This window comes from Lissotriton helveticus, chromosome 9 (assembly GCF_964261635.1).
Source record: "Lissotriton helveticus chromosome 9, aLisHel1.1, whole genome shotgun sequence".
Taxonomy (NCBI): Eukaryota; Metazoa; Chordata; class Amphibia; order Caudata; family Salamandridae; genus Lissotriton; species Lissotriton helveticus.
Genome location: NC_136070.1, coordinates 794789639 through 794807093, shown reverse-complemented (window position 1 = coordinate 794807093; position 17455 = coordinate 794789639). Strand labels below are relative to the sequence as shown.

Genomic DNA, 17455 nt, shown 5'->3' with positions numbered 1-17455 from the left:
CATCCCTGAGCTAAATATATTTTTGAAGGACACTGTCCAATAGACATCTTGCCTTGGGTTAGCCAAGATTAAAGACATGAACAATCCATCCATACCTACACCTACACCTGATAGTAGTATCACTTCAGAGGGGGAGGTCGTCGTACATACTATTTTGCATTACAACAGAACAGATCCAGATTGGAATAAATGGTTGATCTGGCCCACAGACACAAACAACTGTCAAGATAGATTCCTGAACAAGACACAGGGTTTCACGTTCAATTGGCCAGACCCGGGATATGTTCAAGGACAGCATCCTGGAATAGTAACAGCATACAGTGTAGGGAAGATGCGCCTTGATTGGCTGCATAGATCTACACTTAAGGATGTGAAGCAACACTTCTCTTACTTAAAAATGGCGCTGATCTTAGGGAATTCTTGATAGGTCCAAGAAAACGGCGTCATAAACGTTTTATATTTGCCGGTAACTATACTGCTTATAATGAAGCATGGAAGATTACGCAAGCAGAGACTGCAGAAAGAACATGAAAAATTGATCACATTAATTTAGAGAAAACTCTCTCTGTTGTTCTGTCGTCCAGGATATATTAATTGGACAGCATAGAGTTTTCTGCCATAGACATCATGGAACAGGATTTGGTCATGCTGCAACATGGTCAGTCGCAACTACGTTCTATCATGCTATTAGGCTGGACGTTGCAAATCCTTCATTCAGGCTATGTGCCTTGGTATTTAATCAATACCACGTCACTGTTTTCAGAATTCAATCTCACTGATAAACAGATCAAATTGGCACAAAGGGGAGCAGACTATACGGTGCTGAGCATTGAAAAACTGGAAATATTGCCATTTACAGTAGCAGAAAAAACAGCTATTGAATGGATAATACCTGGAACAATCACTCTGCCTGTTACAATTTTCCATTTTCAGTATTGCCTAAAATCAAGACATCCTGGGAATTACCGTACACACATTGATGTTGGAGAGGGGGACATGAAGTGTTTATTAGCTCAAAAAACTGTGAAAACGCACTAAGCGGTTCTCTCCTTTGTCAGGGTATAAACGTACACGGGCCTGTGATGATTCCTCTAACGATTTATCCTGCTACCTGCAAGGTTCACCAGTTGCAGTGATTGATCCAATTTTTGGACAGCTCTCGAATGGGAGTTACCTCATGTTGAATGATTACGGCTGCTGTGGCATGTTGCCAGGCTTACCAAATCTAGTAACTGTGTCAGCCAGGGTCACTTGATGTATGCAAGTATTGTTTCCTAAACCGTGTGTCCTAAACCCAAGACAGACAGGGAGTCGCCTTAATGGCCTTCACTGAACATCTCTTCTATAAGAATTGATACTATAAGCAGAATGAAAGCCATTCTTTTGCAAAAAACTGTGCCACTGACCTCGGCCAAAGAAACCTATGATCTACAAGTCGCAAGGACTTCTGCCGAGATACATGCCCTATTAACTACAAACTGCCCTATACATTTCTCAGAAATGTTAAGTTGTATCTTCAACATGTCTGATAGGAGCGGTATTTTACATGTATTTAAGCCTATATTTTTTGGACTCTTAGCTCCTTTTCAGGCAGTCCTAGGAATATTTCCAAACTTCGTGCACTCTGTGTTTGGTGGACTGCCCCACCTTTTGTGAATCATTGCAGGGATACTATTTTTGCTCCTACTGCTGCGATATGACAAGCCAATTCACCAGCGACACCCAGTTTTCCATGGAGACAACTCTACTGGCGATGAAGTGTCGTGAGCGCATCGTCCACATTTTGGGACTACCTCGTCTATGATAATTAAATACCACATGGTTTCTATCATTCAGACCAATTTGGCAAGATTGCATCTTACCTGTTCTACGCTGCCTGCTATGCAGAGAAGAATGCGTGTTAAACACGTCTCACACTTCCATCAGTCATGCCAACGGATGTTGATACTTTGCTGGACCCAGTAACGGCCCATGCTCTGTGTTGTCCCCAGCGGCTACAAATACAGATGACGGCAATCATTGAGATCTCACAGACGCAAAATGCAACTGCGGAGGTACCAGAGGAAACAAGCGCGCAGGTACCTTCCATTACGAACATTGATAATGCGACCAATGCTGACGGCGATGCTTCACATTTATGTGCTGTTAATCTTCTAAACTAGGTAATCCAACTTTCACCTACGATGGTAGACGATTTTTTGTCATCAGACATAGAATATTTCATGTTTTCTCCAAGCCCTAACACTGGCGTTTGATTTTGGCACACAGTGTTCTGAGAGACTTTGAATTTGAACTTCATTTTTCAAAACAAAGGAACTATCCATGGAACTCTTTTTCCTATGATTTTTTCTTTTTTCAAAATTTGAATTTTTTCACTTTTTTGACACAAGTAATCTGCTTATACGAGAACTATTCATAGAGAACAAGATGTCTTTGAGTACTTCCAGAGACAATATATGACCTTGTCCACATACAAACAGTTTTATGTAATCTGACATGAAATGGTTTCGGCACCTTTTTCTTCTGTATTTACGAGCCATTTCATAAATGTATATTTTCATGATTCATTCAGTTAGCATTCACATGTCGAAAAACTGTGCTTCGAATGAAACATTGCTTTAAATGCGTACAGTGCCAATGCATCATTTATGTGTACAACCAATTCTAATGGATTATTTATGTGTATTTTGTGTGGGTTTTTAACACTTCATGTTTAGATATGTTTAACGTGTTTAGAACTTAGTAATGTCGTACATAAGAAAGTGGAGTGGGTGTTGTGTTCGATTTTAGATTCTGTATGCATTTCCCGATACATGCCCTTATATAGGTATATTTCACATTGCCCTTATATAGGCATAGAAATCCAGTCCTTATTTAGGCATAGCCCATGCTGCCCAAATCAGGCAGGGCTACTTCCATCCGTTCATCTACGTCACAACGATTTCTTGGAAAACCTGACTCAAGCCGTTAGGGACTTCCCCTTGCTTGAATATTGATTTCTCCGAGAACTCATTATTATGCATGAACATCTATTCCTTAGGGGTTCATTCATGACATTCACATGCTCGACTTGAAATCAAAGCTGGCATTCCTAAACACCTTCAAGGTATAAATATACCTTTACTTGCTATGGCAAAGCACGGTGTGGTTTGGTGCAGTTCGACTACCTACTTGCACGACGTAGCTCGCTACAGCAAGTGCCGAAAGAAGCCAACTCTCCAGCTGATGCACTGACCAGAAACTGTTATCCTCCTGCCGAGAATCCAGCTCCAGTGTTTCGGACTTCCCTTGCGGGGTGTTGGGAAATCGAGTGTATGAAAGAGATACCAACCTCTCTCATTCTAAGGTATGGAGCTGATTAGAACCTAGAGTAACCTTTGGCAATTCTTGTCAAAAACTAAACCTATGCTAAAGACGGCACCTACATCGTCTCTCGTACTAGACCTAGGTTAGGTACACTGGGGTAGGCGTATTTTAGAAGCACCAGTTGAGTATTTTAGCTTGTGTTATTTATGTATGTATTTTTACATGTCATAGCAACAGACAATGCTATTACAGTATTATTTTATATTACTGTTTACGTTGTACGCATTATACTTTGAATTCTGTCCAACGATTGTAGCAGTTCACCTCTCTTGCATGAGAAAGAAGACTGTTCAATAAACCCCTTTTTATTGAAACGCCCGTCTCTCTGTTTCTGTGCAAACTCTGTAGAAACGAAGCATGCACAATTGACTGAGTGAAATAGTTATCTATGGTTTCCACAACGCTGAAGATATGTTTCGATTCTAGGGGAAACAAAGTTGTCATGTTTATGAGGTTGTCAGAAACTAATCTCTTCTTGTTTACTCAAGAAAGTTTCTAGTGACCTTTGAGTTAGCTGGCACACACAATTAAGTTTAGTATACTGGATAGAGACATACTGACCACAGTCCTATGTCAAATCTATAGTGTATATAATTCCAATGCGCAGAGCCTATTGGGAATATAGGAACTACACTACAGTGGTAGTACAGCAACCAAGGGATTAGTTCTAACCCTAGGTACTGAGATGGGTTCTGACTTAGTCAGAACTCCAGTTCAGGCTGTTCTAGTCTGTGAATGTGACATAGACCTTGCCACCTTACTGGTAAGTCCCACTAACTTGGGCTAGTACAGACAACAGCCTTGATTAATGGAAAAGAAGCAACAGCTTACAGAGACATAGGGGCTAGTGTCACTATGGTGACAGAGAAACTAGTGTCCCCTGATCAGATCATACTTGGACAAATGTACCAAGTCACCAACACTAGCAATGTCAGAACTGATCATTCCTTGACAGTTGTAAACCTTAGTTAGGGAGGGGTAACTGGACCTAAGAGGGTTGTGGTATCTCCAGACCGACCTGTAGATTGTTTATTGGGCAATGATCTAGAAACTTCAGCCTGGGCTGAGGTAGAGTTCAGGACTCATGCAGAGATGATGGGCATATCTGAGAATGTGTTTGCCGTCATCAGGTCTCAGGCCAAACAGCTCAGCACTGACAAAGCACTGAATCCTGGGAAAATGCACCTGGTGCTTTCCATGAGGAGGAGTATGAAGGGTCAGGCTTTATCTTCCTCACAAACTCCCAGTGAAGATCAGGCTCCTGAGGGAGATAATCTTTGCCCCTGTGAAGGTACTGTCCCAGAGGAACGTGGGCCAGACCAGGCAGAGTTCTTGGGGGGGGGGGGGGGCCTTCCAGGGCACACATGAGTTTGGAACAGCAGACATGCCCCTCTCTTGACCCCTCAGACAGCAAGCTGCTGCTGAGGAAGCTGGGAATATCAGTGGGTCCCATAGGATCTATTGGGAAGATGGGCTTCTGAACTCTGAAGGTAGAGACCCGAAGCCTGGTGCCACAAGGAGGTTGGTAATACCCCAGAGGTTCAGAGGTTTCCTCCTCTCCCTGGCACAAGATATTCCTCTTGCAGGACACCTAAGGCAAAGCAAGACTTGGGACAGACTTGTCCCTCACTTTCACTGGCCCCATATGTCTGAAGACACAAAGGAGTTTGGTCACCCCTGTGCCACTTGCCAAGCCAGTGGTAAGTCTGGCGGCACCACAAAGGCCCCCTTAATTCCACTTCCAATGGTTGGGGTCCCCTTTGAAAGGGTAGCGATTGACATTGTTGGTCCCTTGAACCCTCCAAATGCATCTGGGCACAGTTCCATCCTAGTGGTGGTGGACCATGTCACTAGGTACCTAGAAGCAATTTCCCTGAGAACCACTACAGACCCTGTAGTAGCCAGGGCTCTCCTGGAAATCTTTTCGAGAGCCAGACTGGGCTTCCCTAAGGAGGTATTGACAGACAGAGGTACCAACTTAATGTCTAGTTATATCACTGCCATGTGGAAAGAGTGTGGAGTAAACTACAAGTTGACCACACCCTACCATCCACAGTGTAATGGGCTTGTTTAAAGGTTCAACAAGACCCTCAAGGGTATGATCATGGGGCTTCAAAAAAAGCTTAGGCGAAAATGGCATGTCATGTTGCTCAGCATAACATTGGGAGTAGAAGGTTCAAAGGGAGACTAACAGCATGAGGAGGAATGGCCAGTCTTTCACATACTATCTAATATGTCAGCAGTGCCATTCAAGTGTCTACTCCTTACAGCCACACCACACCACACCACACTTAGCAGGACATGAGCAGTAACGGGAGGGAACCACAAGGTGTGGCAGCAAGGTAAAATCTGCCTTCTCTTTGCCTACGGACAAGTTCGTCAGAAAGGGGTTGGCTACAGCCCATTTGAACTTTTGTTTGGACATCCATTTAGGGGTCCATTGTATCTAGTAAAGGAAGGCTGCGAACAACCTCTCAAACCTACTAAACAGGACATTGTGGACTATGTCCTTGGCCTGCGTTCACGCAAGGTCGAGTACATGAAGGCCAGCAAAAAACAGGAGGCCAGCCTAGAACTTCAAAAAGCTTGGCATGACCAAAAGGCAGTTTTGACTGTTTACCAGCCAGGCCAGAAAATGTGGGTGTTGGAGCCTGTGGCCCCAACAGCTCTCCAAGACAAGTGGAGTGGCCCCCCCGCACTATCCTTGAACAAAAAGGTGAGGCCACCTACTTGGTGGCCCTAGGCACTCCAAGAAGTCCCCTCACGTGAACTGCCTGAAACCCTTTGTGGACAGGGCTGACATGGGCTCGCACAAGGCAAATGATGAGGGACAGGAGGAAGAGAGTGACCCTCTCCCTGATCTCCTCTCTCAGAACCCCAATGATGGGTCAGAGGATGGAGTATCCTTGGAAGGCAGCCTCACTGACCAACAGCAAGCTCATTATAGGCAACTCCTCAATAAGTAAAGACACATGGTCTCCCTGACACCAAGTCAAACCACGTGGTGTACCCATGACATGGACACAGGTGACAGCATGCCTGTAAAGAGTAAATTCTACAGACATCCTGACCATGCCAGGGATTGCATCAGGACAGAGGTCCAAAAGATGCTGGAATTGGGGGCCATTGAGCCTTCAAATAGCCCCTGGGCTAGTCCAGTAGTACTTATGCCAAATCCTCACACCAAAGGTGGAAAAAAAGAGATGAGGTTTTATGTGGACCACAGAGGCCTCAATGCAGTTACTAAGACACTATTCCACTATTCCAAGGGCAATTGAACTTGTAGATACTTTGACCTCAGCCAAGTTTCTGAGTGCATTTGACCTGACTACTGGATACTGGCAAATCAGACTCGCTGTGGATATGAAGCCAAAAACAGCATTCTCAACCCCTAGTGGGCATTACCAATTTATTGTGATGCCCTTTGGTCTGAAGAATGAACCTGCCACATTTCAGAGGTTAGCGAACAAAGTCCTAACAGGGTTGGAAGCCTATAGTGCAGCATATCTGGCTGGTATAGCGGTCTTTAGCTCCACCTGGGAGGATCACCTGGTTCACCTCAGAAACATTTTGGAGGCCCTGCAAAAGGCAGGCGTCACTTTCAAGGCCACCAAGTGCCTAAAGACTTCACTTTGTGCTGACGTGCGCAAGCAGGTGGGAGAGGCCTTGGAGGTGGCGGTTTCATTGGTCCATTCAGGGCTCGAATGCCAACTCTTGTGGAACGGTGCTCTACATCAGCATGGGACTTCTTGTGCAACCTCAGTTTGGTCAAATGGCTCTCATGGACAGGTGTGGTACTTAGGAGCCTCCTTGGTTTCGGTGAACAGTGGTCTTTTGTGCTGGTATAAAATACTCTTTTGTCTCTGACTTTTTCAAGGATATCGTCTCTGGGCTGAGTGTTGGCTGGGCCACCAGAACTACAGTCAGACCAGTGCCATTGTCTTCTTTGGCACCAGAGGGACCCTCTTCAACGAATATGTTAAAAATGTCAAGGACGGATGCTGGTGCAGTTAGCAGTGCACCCAGTACCTCTCTCTACAGTAACTCAAGGTCTTTCGTGGAGCAGAAGGCGAGGCAAAACTCGCAAAAGGCGTTGTTGTGATCGGGTCAGAAGCAAAGATTGCAGACATCATGTTGATCCGACCACAGATATTTTGAGTTGCCCTTCATGCAATGCTGGAAGGGTTTCTGTTACACCACCCTCTTGAGGTCTGCATTCTCCAGTGCCAGTCGTGGAAGAAGGTCTTGAGATCTCCATAGTAAGCAGTCTTCCAAAGGTGTCCAGCAGAGTACACCAACATGTAGTTATCAGACCGCTGACTGCTCTTCATAATCACCATGTTAAAATTGAAGCGTGTGGTCTCAAAAAACGTTTGAAAATACACAATTGTCTTGGAGTCATCTTAGTGTACGTTCAAACCAGATGTTGGAAAAAAAATAATCTAACATGCAGTTGGTTCCCCTGCACGTTCTGGACTAAGGGAGGAGTCACACCACATCTTGTGAGTCAAACGCTCCATTGAAGGAAAACAACTTGCAATAGTGTTAGCCAAACACTAGATGGCAGGAGTATGCAGAGCATGTGTATCTAGCCACCCATGCTACAAACATGGGAGTCCCAGTGGAGAAAGGGAGTAACAGGTTTCAGAACATGGGCATTTGTAACCAGCCCATGTAATCAATCCAAGAATGTTAGTACAAGAATGTGTGCCTAGTTCATTACAAGAAGGCATTTTACAACAGGATAGACTACGGAGATATGCTTCAATTGGTTATTTGAATTTCACACGCCCTGCTAAGGATACCCAACAAACAAAATGCCATGGACTGTGATAGGGCCACCCTGAACCGCCGCCAAACCTTGTGGAGGGAGGTGCTGCCTACCGGTTCACACACGCCGCCACGAACTTCACCTGGTTGCTGGAGGAGCTGCCCTTGCCCGGTCCGGGATCCACCGCGCTGCTGCTCCTGTGTTCACGACTTGCAGCACCCGCTCCGCAGTCGGTGAGGGGCAGGTCTCAGCTGTTTGCAAGTCGGACGCCCGGAGGAGGAGGATCCACTGAGAGCAGTCAGAGGGAGCGCGCCAGCAGGGACTCGTAAGACCAGGAGTCCCTGCTCTGCACAGGTGTGCACGGCCGCGCCCCCTGACAGACACGCCCACCCGCCTGCAACGCCCCTTATTACCAACATGCAGGGCGCCAAGCGGGACGCGAGCGGGATGCCGAGCGAAGCCCGAGCAAAGGGCGGGCAGTCTGTGGCAGTCAGGGGCAGACAGAGGCTGGGCTGGGCCACGTCTCTTTCATCCAGCCCTGGGCCCTGGTGGGTTGCGTGTCATTCCCTAAAGGCGTACCTCTTACCATGTCAACCCGTTCTGGTAAATTACTTAGGAGTGAGGGCGAAAGGGGAGGTGCTGTTGGGAGCCCAGTGATTGGAACCATGGACCGTTTTATAACCAGAGTGGCGGCGGTCATTGATAAGGAGATCGCATGTCTGAACGCCGTCTCTCTGAGGTCTATCTCCCTTCTAGACGCTCCTCACTGGGGGCTGTAGCCCAGGCCTTGTCACCGGCCTGTGAGCGGGTCCAATCTGTTCCCCCTGATGTCCCGGATGGCTCTGTAGATTCCCCCCAGATGGTAGAAATAGGGAAAAACATAGAAAGGCTGGAACATCTGGTTGCGTTTCTACCTAGTGGCGTTGTGGAAGAGGGTGGCGCAAGTATTTCGCATTCACCTGCACCCCCAAACATAGGCACAACTCAAATATTATCGCCAACTCCACCCGTTCCCAAAAAAGTAAACCTAGCTGGGGTGCCATTTGTGTATGACTCGAGTGGGCAGAGTAAAAGGGCCAAAAATAAAAGGGCAGCCAGCTCTAGTAAGGGTAGGCTGGTGAGACAGGCCGCGCTCTACAAGCGACCGAGGAAGCCTCTTGGGCAGGGCGGGAAGGACGTAAAGGGGTCGGTCCCAGAGGATAAGGCAGTGGTGGAGGGGGGCCCTGTGGACACACCCACAAGTAATAATAATTGTTCGTCCCCTATTAGTAGTGCTGTTAATGTCTCCACATTTATTGACCCCAAGATTATTGACAGCATTATGGAGAGGGTAAACAGTCTCTTGATGCCCCTGTTGACCCAGGTTAAGGGTTTGGGGGCTAGAATAGATAAACTAGAGCAATCTACCCTCGACGGCTTTTTCTCACTTAAATCTACAATTAAACAGTATAAAAGAGTGAGTGAGAACCAGGCCATGGGACTAAAGGGGAGTGTGCCCCCAGTAGCTTCCTTGCCACTACAGGCGGATTTTAATCCTCCAACTAGGGCAAATAAGGTAGATACTAGCAAAGTGCAAGTACCAGTACCTGTAATTCCTCCCCCACCAAAAGTAGGGCCCCAACACAAGGGAATGGAAATATCTTCTGAGGTTGCCAAAAGTACACCAAAACTAACACCCCAATTGCAGCCCCCGACAAGTAGAGGGACGGTAAAGGTTAGCCAAGCCTCTGGTACACAAGACAAAGGCAAGGGAGCAGCGACAGAGATGGTCGCCAAAACTGCCCCTCAACCTGCAGCCCCAGTTGCTACCTCAGTGGCCCCCCGCAAATTCCCACGGAGGACCCCCCCCATAAATCTCCCACCAGATTGTCATCCTTTTGTTGCTGTACTAGTAAACGTTCCCCCACTGAAGGAAGACCAGTTGGAGAATCACCAGGCCCTCAAGAATAAGTGTATCCACTGGCTAAAGTTAAACAAGCCAATCCCGAGTGGTGTGGATGGGCTAATTCTAAGTGTTCGCAGAGTAGGGTGGGTAGGACAAGGGAAAAAAACACAGGAGGGGGATTGTGTAATAATAAACTTTCAAGATCCCAGAGTGGTGAGCTCCATCTGTGGCCCTATAAAAAATATGGATGTGGTAGGGGTTAAATTAGTGGATCTAACCTTTTTTTATCCCAGGCCAATTGTTATGTCGCCCTGGGCGGGCCCTAGCACATCTGGCTTAGGCCAAAACCGGGACCCATGTTGGGTTGGGGGTCTTGGGTACAACGGGATGAACCCCCTGTGGGGGTCAGGGAGATGTTGACTGGAGGGGGGTGATACGAGGGAAATTGTAGTTTCTGACATGGTAACTGGCAATAGAATAGGTTTAATGACAGCACCACCACCCCGAATAGTCTCACCTATAAGTACAGGCGACAGTGGGTTGGTAGACCCTCTGCCCATTTCTTTGGACTGTAATTTGCCTGTTCCCCCTGTGAGGCCTGTGGACAGGAGTGATCTCGAGGTCAGCGACACATCAGCTGTGACGGACCGTGTTTACAAGGTTTTCAGCTGGAATGTCGCAGGGATCGCGAGAAAGTTGGCCCTCCCAGACTGGAATGCTTTGGTTGATGAGCATGCCATATGCATCTTCCAGGAGACCTGGAGTTTGGAGCCGATACATAGGGTGGGATTCTCCTCCTACTTTGTGCCTGCACTAATCTCGGAATCAGGGAGAGGACGCCCTTTGGGTGGCCTGCTCATATGGGTGGCAGCTTCCCTAGACTGCAGAATAGAGGAGTCTCAGACAGGCTGTCCAGATATTCGAAATATTATTCTAAGAGATTCCAGGGGCCGTACATTATTGAATATTTATAACGTGTACGCCAGAGGGACTAAGGGCGGGAGGAAGTCCACTGTATTATCTCTTCTGGAGAGTCTTCTTAGTACAACTTCACATAAGTTGTGTACCCTGGTCGCGGGAGACATGAATTGTACGTTCGAGCCTTTGGGCTCGGATGTTGCCGTAGACCAGGATGAGGAGGACGCTAAGATAGGGATCCCAGCCCTGGAGATTCCACCCATTAGGAGATGGTCAGAGGTGGCGTTACAGTTATACACCCTGAGTATCGAATTAAATCTAAGGGCAGTGAATGGGAGGACAAACTCAGATAGGGGGGGGCTCATACCTATAATAGACCAGGACACACATCTAGAATCGACTATATCTTATTAGATATATGTCTGTGGAGCCAGGTGAGGGACATGGTTGTGGTCCCGACGGTCGAAAGCGATCACAATCCACTTTCCTTGACCATGGTCCAGTGGTGGTGTTTTTTTAAGAAGGGTCCCATTAACCCCACATTAGCTCCCCTTGATGAGTCGGTAGTCTCACTCTGTGGAAGGAGTCTAAAATGGGCTAAATTGGTCCTTTCGGAGGAAAGGGTTGGAGAAATATCAACCCTTTTAGATCACGCATTGTTAAACCTGGGGTCCCTCCCGGAAGGGGTGGGTAGGGCTTGCGGGGTCTTTGTCTCCCTAACAGAGGCTCTGACAAATGTGTTTACCATCCCCTCGAGCAAGGTAGGGAAGAAAGGAGGTGTAAAGCAAGGTAACGGGTGGTACACACAAATATGTAGGGTAAACAAATCAAGACTTGTAGAGGCAGTGAAACTCAAATCCCACCCTGATATATTGGAAGCAAGGAAGGCTTATAATAGATCCCTTAAATCAGCTAAGAAGGAGTGGGAAGAGAAATTTTGGGAGGACCTACTTGTTGCCAGCAAAAGTAAAGACTCAAGGGGTTTTTGGAACCTTGTAGGCTCCCGGAACAGGCCCGACGAAGTTATGAGACCCTGTAATATCCCCCCACAAAGCTGGGTAAAACACTTTGGGGCTTTATACCTCCCGGCGGATGGGGCACTAAATGTCAGGGTGCTCCCCCCACTAGTATCTGAACCTCACGGCTACAATCTCTTTTCAGCTCTAGAGATTGAGAAGGTAATTGGGTGGGTAGCCCCACGGAAGGCAGCAGGCCCAGATGGCTTACCGGGGGATCTCATGCGGGCATATCCAGTGGCCTGGGGAAGGGTTATTGCAGCACTCCTCAATGATATTATGAAGGGGGGGCCAGTGCCCGATTCCTGGAAAGGGGCGGTGGTGGTCCCTATTTACAAAAAAGGATCCAGAGAAATCCCGGGGAACTACCGGCCCATAAGCCTCATTGACTCCACCCAAAAGATAGCAGGTAAAGCTATACTTGGTAGGATTCTTCATTGGGTGGAGGAAAATAAAATACTATCAGACTTCCAGGCAGGGTTCCAGGTAGGAACAGGGACGATAGAGCAGGTGTTTAGGCTAGCACTCCTTGGCTGGAAGGTGGTGGAGCTAGGCAAGGGCAGTCTATACTTGGCCTTTATAGATCTGAGGACTGCCTTTGACCTAGTTTCTCGGGAGAAGTTATGGAGGGTGCTTTATGGGTTGGGATTGCCTCCCTACATCTTGTCCCTCCTTATTAGCCTTCACGCCCATACCTTTGCTCAGGTTCGCTGGGGGAGAAATGAGGAGTTACCTGAGAAAATCCCAGTGTCTAGGGGTGTGAGACAGGGATGCGTCCTAGCGCCCACCCTCTTTTCACTATATGTTAATGGGGTGGTGGAATATCTCCAGCAAGAACCAGCCGACGCTCCTTGTCTCGGGGGAGTGCGGATTCCAACCCTACTTTTTGCGGACGATACGCTCTTGATTTCAAAGACTCCGCAAGGCCTCCAGAAGTTGCTAACCCGTTTCCAGAACTTTTGCGTTTCAAGGGGCTTGGTAATCAACGTGGATAAAACTAAGTTTTTAATTTTAAACCCTCCAAGGAAACTGGGCCGCCCACCTATTCTCAACTCTGTTCCCTTGGAGAAAGTATCCGAATTTGATTATCTTGGAATACGGATTACAGATAGCATGAACTGGTCACCTCACATTGCCAAGATGGTCTTGAACCACAAGAGAGTAGGAGGTGCCCTTCTGAGGGAATTCCGGGCATCACCGAGGAGGTCGCTTGCCCCAGCAATTGACATTTACAAGGCTAAGGGAGTAACATCAGCCTTGTATGGGGAAGAGCTGTGGGGGCATTGCTGCCTGGATTCCCTGGCAACAGCAGAAAGCAAGCTTTTGAAATCTTTAATCGCCCTCCCTCCGAGCACTCCAACAGTGCCTGTGCTGTTGGACACAGGTTGTAAGAATATCAAAGACCAAGCCCGGCTTCGTCCACTCCTTCTATGGGCACGTATTTGGAGGGGTGAAGAGCTAAAATCATACGCTGAAGGGTTGGCTGAGATAATGAGCCTGGGCGGTTGGGCGAAGATTAAGTGGTTGAGAGACACCAAAAAGCTTTTGGAGGAACTTGGGCTGGGGGACTGTTGGTCATCAAGAACGGCTCCACCAAAAGATGTTCTGAAAAGATTATACTGGAATTGGGTTGGGGATCAGCTAGTTATAAATTCTAGTCATTGTAAATCTACAGCTGCCTTTTTAACAATAAAAGATGTAGTAGTTTACGAACCTTACCTGGACCTAATTACACTTCCAGCTGATCGAGCACTGTACTTCAAATTCAGAGTGGGCTCCCTTCCAGTAGGGGCCCTGGTGTCAAAGTGGAAATCGGGTGCCCACATGTCCCCCTTTTGTGCCCGTTGTACCACTAGGACAGAGTCTATACCGCATATCCTGTTTGAATGTCCGGACTATGCTAAACCCAGGAGTTTTTGGCTCAAACCCCTTTGTTGCAATATGGGTACGCGTAGTTATCCGGTAGCCCTTCGCATCCTAATGACGGACACTTCCCCTCCCATTGTTTGTGGTGTAGCCAAATTTTTAAAGCATTTTTGGTTGATTCGTTGCAAGAGATTGTCAATAGCGGTTTAATTCTTTTTTAGCTAACTTATTCTGGCATCACATGTCTTTTTATCTTTCTTAAATGTACATTCAATATTACTTCTTAAAAATGTTTTTTCTAGTTTTGTAAATGCTGTATTTTGTGTACGCTTTCAAGATATCTTGCATATCGAATAAAAGCTTCAACCATTCAAAAAATGCAAATAGATGTCAGATACCTTAAACCATAGTGTTCCCGCTAGAACAACCCAGACTCCCTGCTAGGATATAGTAGCATGGGTATCTGTCACAAGGCAGCATATATGTAGTAGACAGGTATGTACCATTCTGAAAAGTGTAGGGACAGTAGCAGACATAATTTCATATAGCACTATGCAATGAATAACTGCCCAGCGAGGGACAACTGGCACAAGCAGTGATTCTCATACCGATGGTTACTCAGCATAACATTGGGTGTAGAAGGTTTAAAGGGAGACCAACAGCATGAGGAGGGATGGCCAGTCTTTCACATACTATATAATATGTCATCAGTCCCATTCAAGTGTCTACTCCTTACAGCCACACCACACCCCACTTAGCAGGACATGAGCAGTAATGGGATGGAACCGCAAGGTGTGCCAGCAAGGTGAAATCTGAGTGTCCCCGAGTTAGGAGAGCAGACAAAGTCCCTTTCAGATGGGTTACTGACAACCAAACATAGTACAAAGACGGGACCGATGTATATACACATAAACATACAGATGCACCCAGCACTACATCCTTGCGTACATCCACACCTTTTCCTCCTATATAGAAACACACAGAGTCAACAAACCTTCCTCTACGACCCCCCCCCCCCCCCCCCCCCCCCCCGCCACACTCCCCCCAAAAGATGCGGGCAGACATGCAATCGTTAAAGACACAGTGGCAAGGTCTCGGAGTCAATTACACACAGTGCTGGGAACACGGGCAGTCTTCTTAACATACATCCATTTTTTTTTCATAAAGTTAAAACCATTGCTTAAAGATTCCAGCCCGATGACAGATGGACAGATAAGCCAGCAAGCCAAAAACAGTACTTGCATTTTTGTTTACTAAGATGCTCTTCCGATTTCAGTAAAACCTTCCGATTTCAGTAGAACCTTCCGATGCACAAGTTTTAGTTTTTCCTTCTCAAATATACCAACATAGCTAATAAACATGACACAGTCTAGCTACTTCTGATTTGAGATAACACCCGCTGTGCATGTACCAACAAGCTCTACAACATTTCCCATACCCACAACAACGGTGCACAACACACACTGATTCTTGGTGCAACTGCCTCTGTGAATGTCTGTAGAAAAGACCTAAGCAGTACAGGGAACCTGTCAAATGTTTACCTGAAGGTGAAGGAGTCAATCGTGGGACCCTGGACTGACTGCCGCTCCGTCCCTCTCGAGATGCAGCTGACCAGTGCCCTTCTCTCTCTCGGGATGTAGAGCGCTCTCGTGAAGTGGACCGTCGCATGTCCCTGGATTTGGCAGGGAAGCCATTTCGAACATGCGGCCCATGACCTGCACTAAGGCCAGAACCGGATCGGCTCTGAGGCGATGGTCCAACAGGAGTCACCTTCCTTGAAAAACAACACAATTATAGAAAAGTTTCAAAGAAAATATAAAATATTTGAAATTCTTCACACGTAGTAAACGTTCAAGTTATCAGTGCAATTGTCATTGATCTGTACAACAGAAACAATAGATTACAAATATAAAGCATTGATGTATGGAATAGGTGTTCAAACATCATACAATAAACACTCGCGAGCTGATGCATTAAACATTCAGATTATCTATGTAATAACGGAGTAGCCAACAATGCAATACGTTCATACTGTACACAATAAATATTACCCTGATGTAATAAATGTTGAAACAATTTACACAATTAACATATCAATCCAATGAAATTGCAAAAACCTAATACCATACTAAAGGAAAAATGAACGAACACCAGGGCTAAGCTAACATCATAACACCACCATAGGGAAACTCACACACTTTATGGCTACCTTAAAACACATATGTGGACATATTTCTAAAGGTAGTACTAATCTAAAAAACACAGTACCTTGACCTTCACAAAACACAATACCTTGACCTTTACAATCTTGACGTCAAAATAGCTCTTCCCACTGCTAAATCATCTCACACCCAAGACATAATCAATTTCCACACAAATACTTTTCCTGCACTGAATCCCTTGAGGCTCCTTATCACTCATTTACACTGACTCAGTAAAATGATATCATTGAGTTCTCATATTATCTTCACAGAGAAAGCAATCAATTATTTTTGTTCACCCGATCTTTTTCCTCTAACCATTAGACAAGACTTACATACCCGACTCCTTAACAGCTATTTCTCACTAGATGGTCCTCTGATCACTTGTGATGAACTCCTAAACAGACTTTCTTCTTGCCTTGGAACCATACTATTTTCATGATACTTTAATCCCTTCATGCCCAGCAGTGAAGGATTAGTTACTTACCTGTAATCCTAGTTCTCTTCCAGAGGTATCCTCATCAAAGTCATAAGCATTAGAATATTCCCGCCCATGCGCGGGACCCCGGAAACACTATATTATATGTGTCCCACATATATATACTCATATATATACATATATATATATATATATATATAAAAAAACAAGCAATTGCAGCCAAAATAACCATAGAGCTGGATTATGCTGTAAAGAATTTCCACCATACATGAAACATATGCATTAGAAACATGAGAAACAACATCAAAGATTGCTTTGAAACTGTTTTAATGCTGAAAAAGCAGTAGAAATTCTTACTATATCCTGAAAGCATAGAAAGCTCCCAGGCTGCATTGCAAACACACAGTCTAAAAGACTGAAAAGCTAACCTGTAGCTGCATGCTACAAAAAACTGACACCGTGCCTTTAAGGCACTCATGACCCCCAGTATCCCATCATGCCTCAGGGGTGAGAGTTGGGTCAGTTGTTCTTTTCGGAGACTGAAAAACCATGGAAACAAATAGGTTAACAATATCTCCAAAGTAAAGTAAAGTAAAGTCCACATTTGTAAAGCGCACAATCACCCGTAAGGGTCTCTAGGCGCTGGGGGCCATCGGGAAGATTAAGCGAGCTATTGCCCAGAGTCACATGGTGCTGGACTAACCTGCCGCCGGAGCCGGGGATCGAACCGTGGTCCCCAGATTCCAGCGTCAGTCGCCCTGGCCGCGGCGCCACACCTCTCCCCTAATAAAGATCCTTTGCCCGGGGAGGCGGGTGGGTTGCTTATGACTTTGATGAGGATACCCTTGGAAGAGAACTAGGATTACAGGTAAGTAACTAATCCTTCTCTTCCAGGGGATCCTCATCAATAGTCATAAGCATTAGAATAGAATAGCGAGCCTCACCTCATCTCCCTGCGGGCAAAGGAGTAACAATACAGTAATAACATTACTA

The 17455-nt window shown here is 46.1% G+C and overlaps 1 protein-coding gene across 2 annotated transcripts in view; it reads right to left on the bottom strand.

Annotated features, from left to right (window-relative positions):
• Positions 1 to 17455, bottom strand: part of CCDC61 (coiled-coil domain containing 61) — a 597856-nt gene that overhangs the window by 297659 nt on the left and 282742 nt on the right. For both annotated transcript variants that reach the window (XM_078660929.1, XM_078660928.1), the window contains exon 8: positions 15364 to 15596. In XM_078660929.1, coding sequence (XP_078517055.1) covers positions 15364 to 15596 — 233 coding nt within the window. The remainder of the gene's footprint in view (positions 1 to 15363; positions 15597 to 17455) is intronic.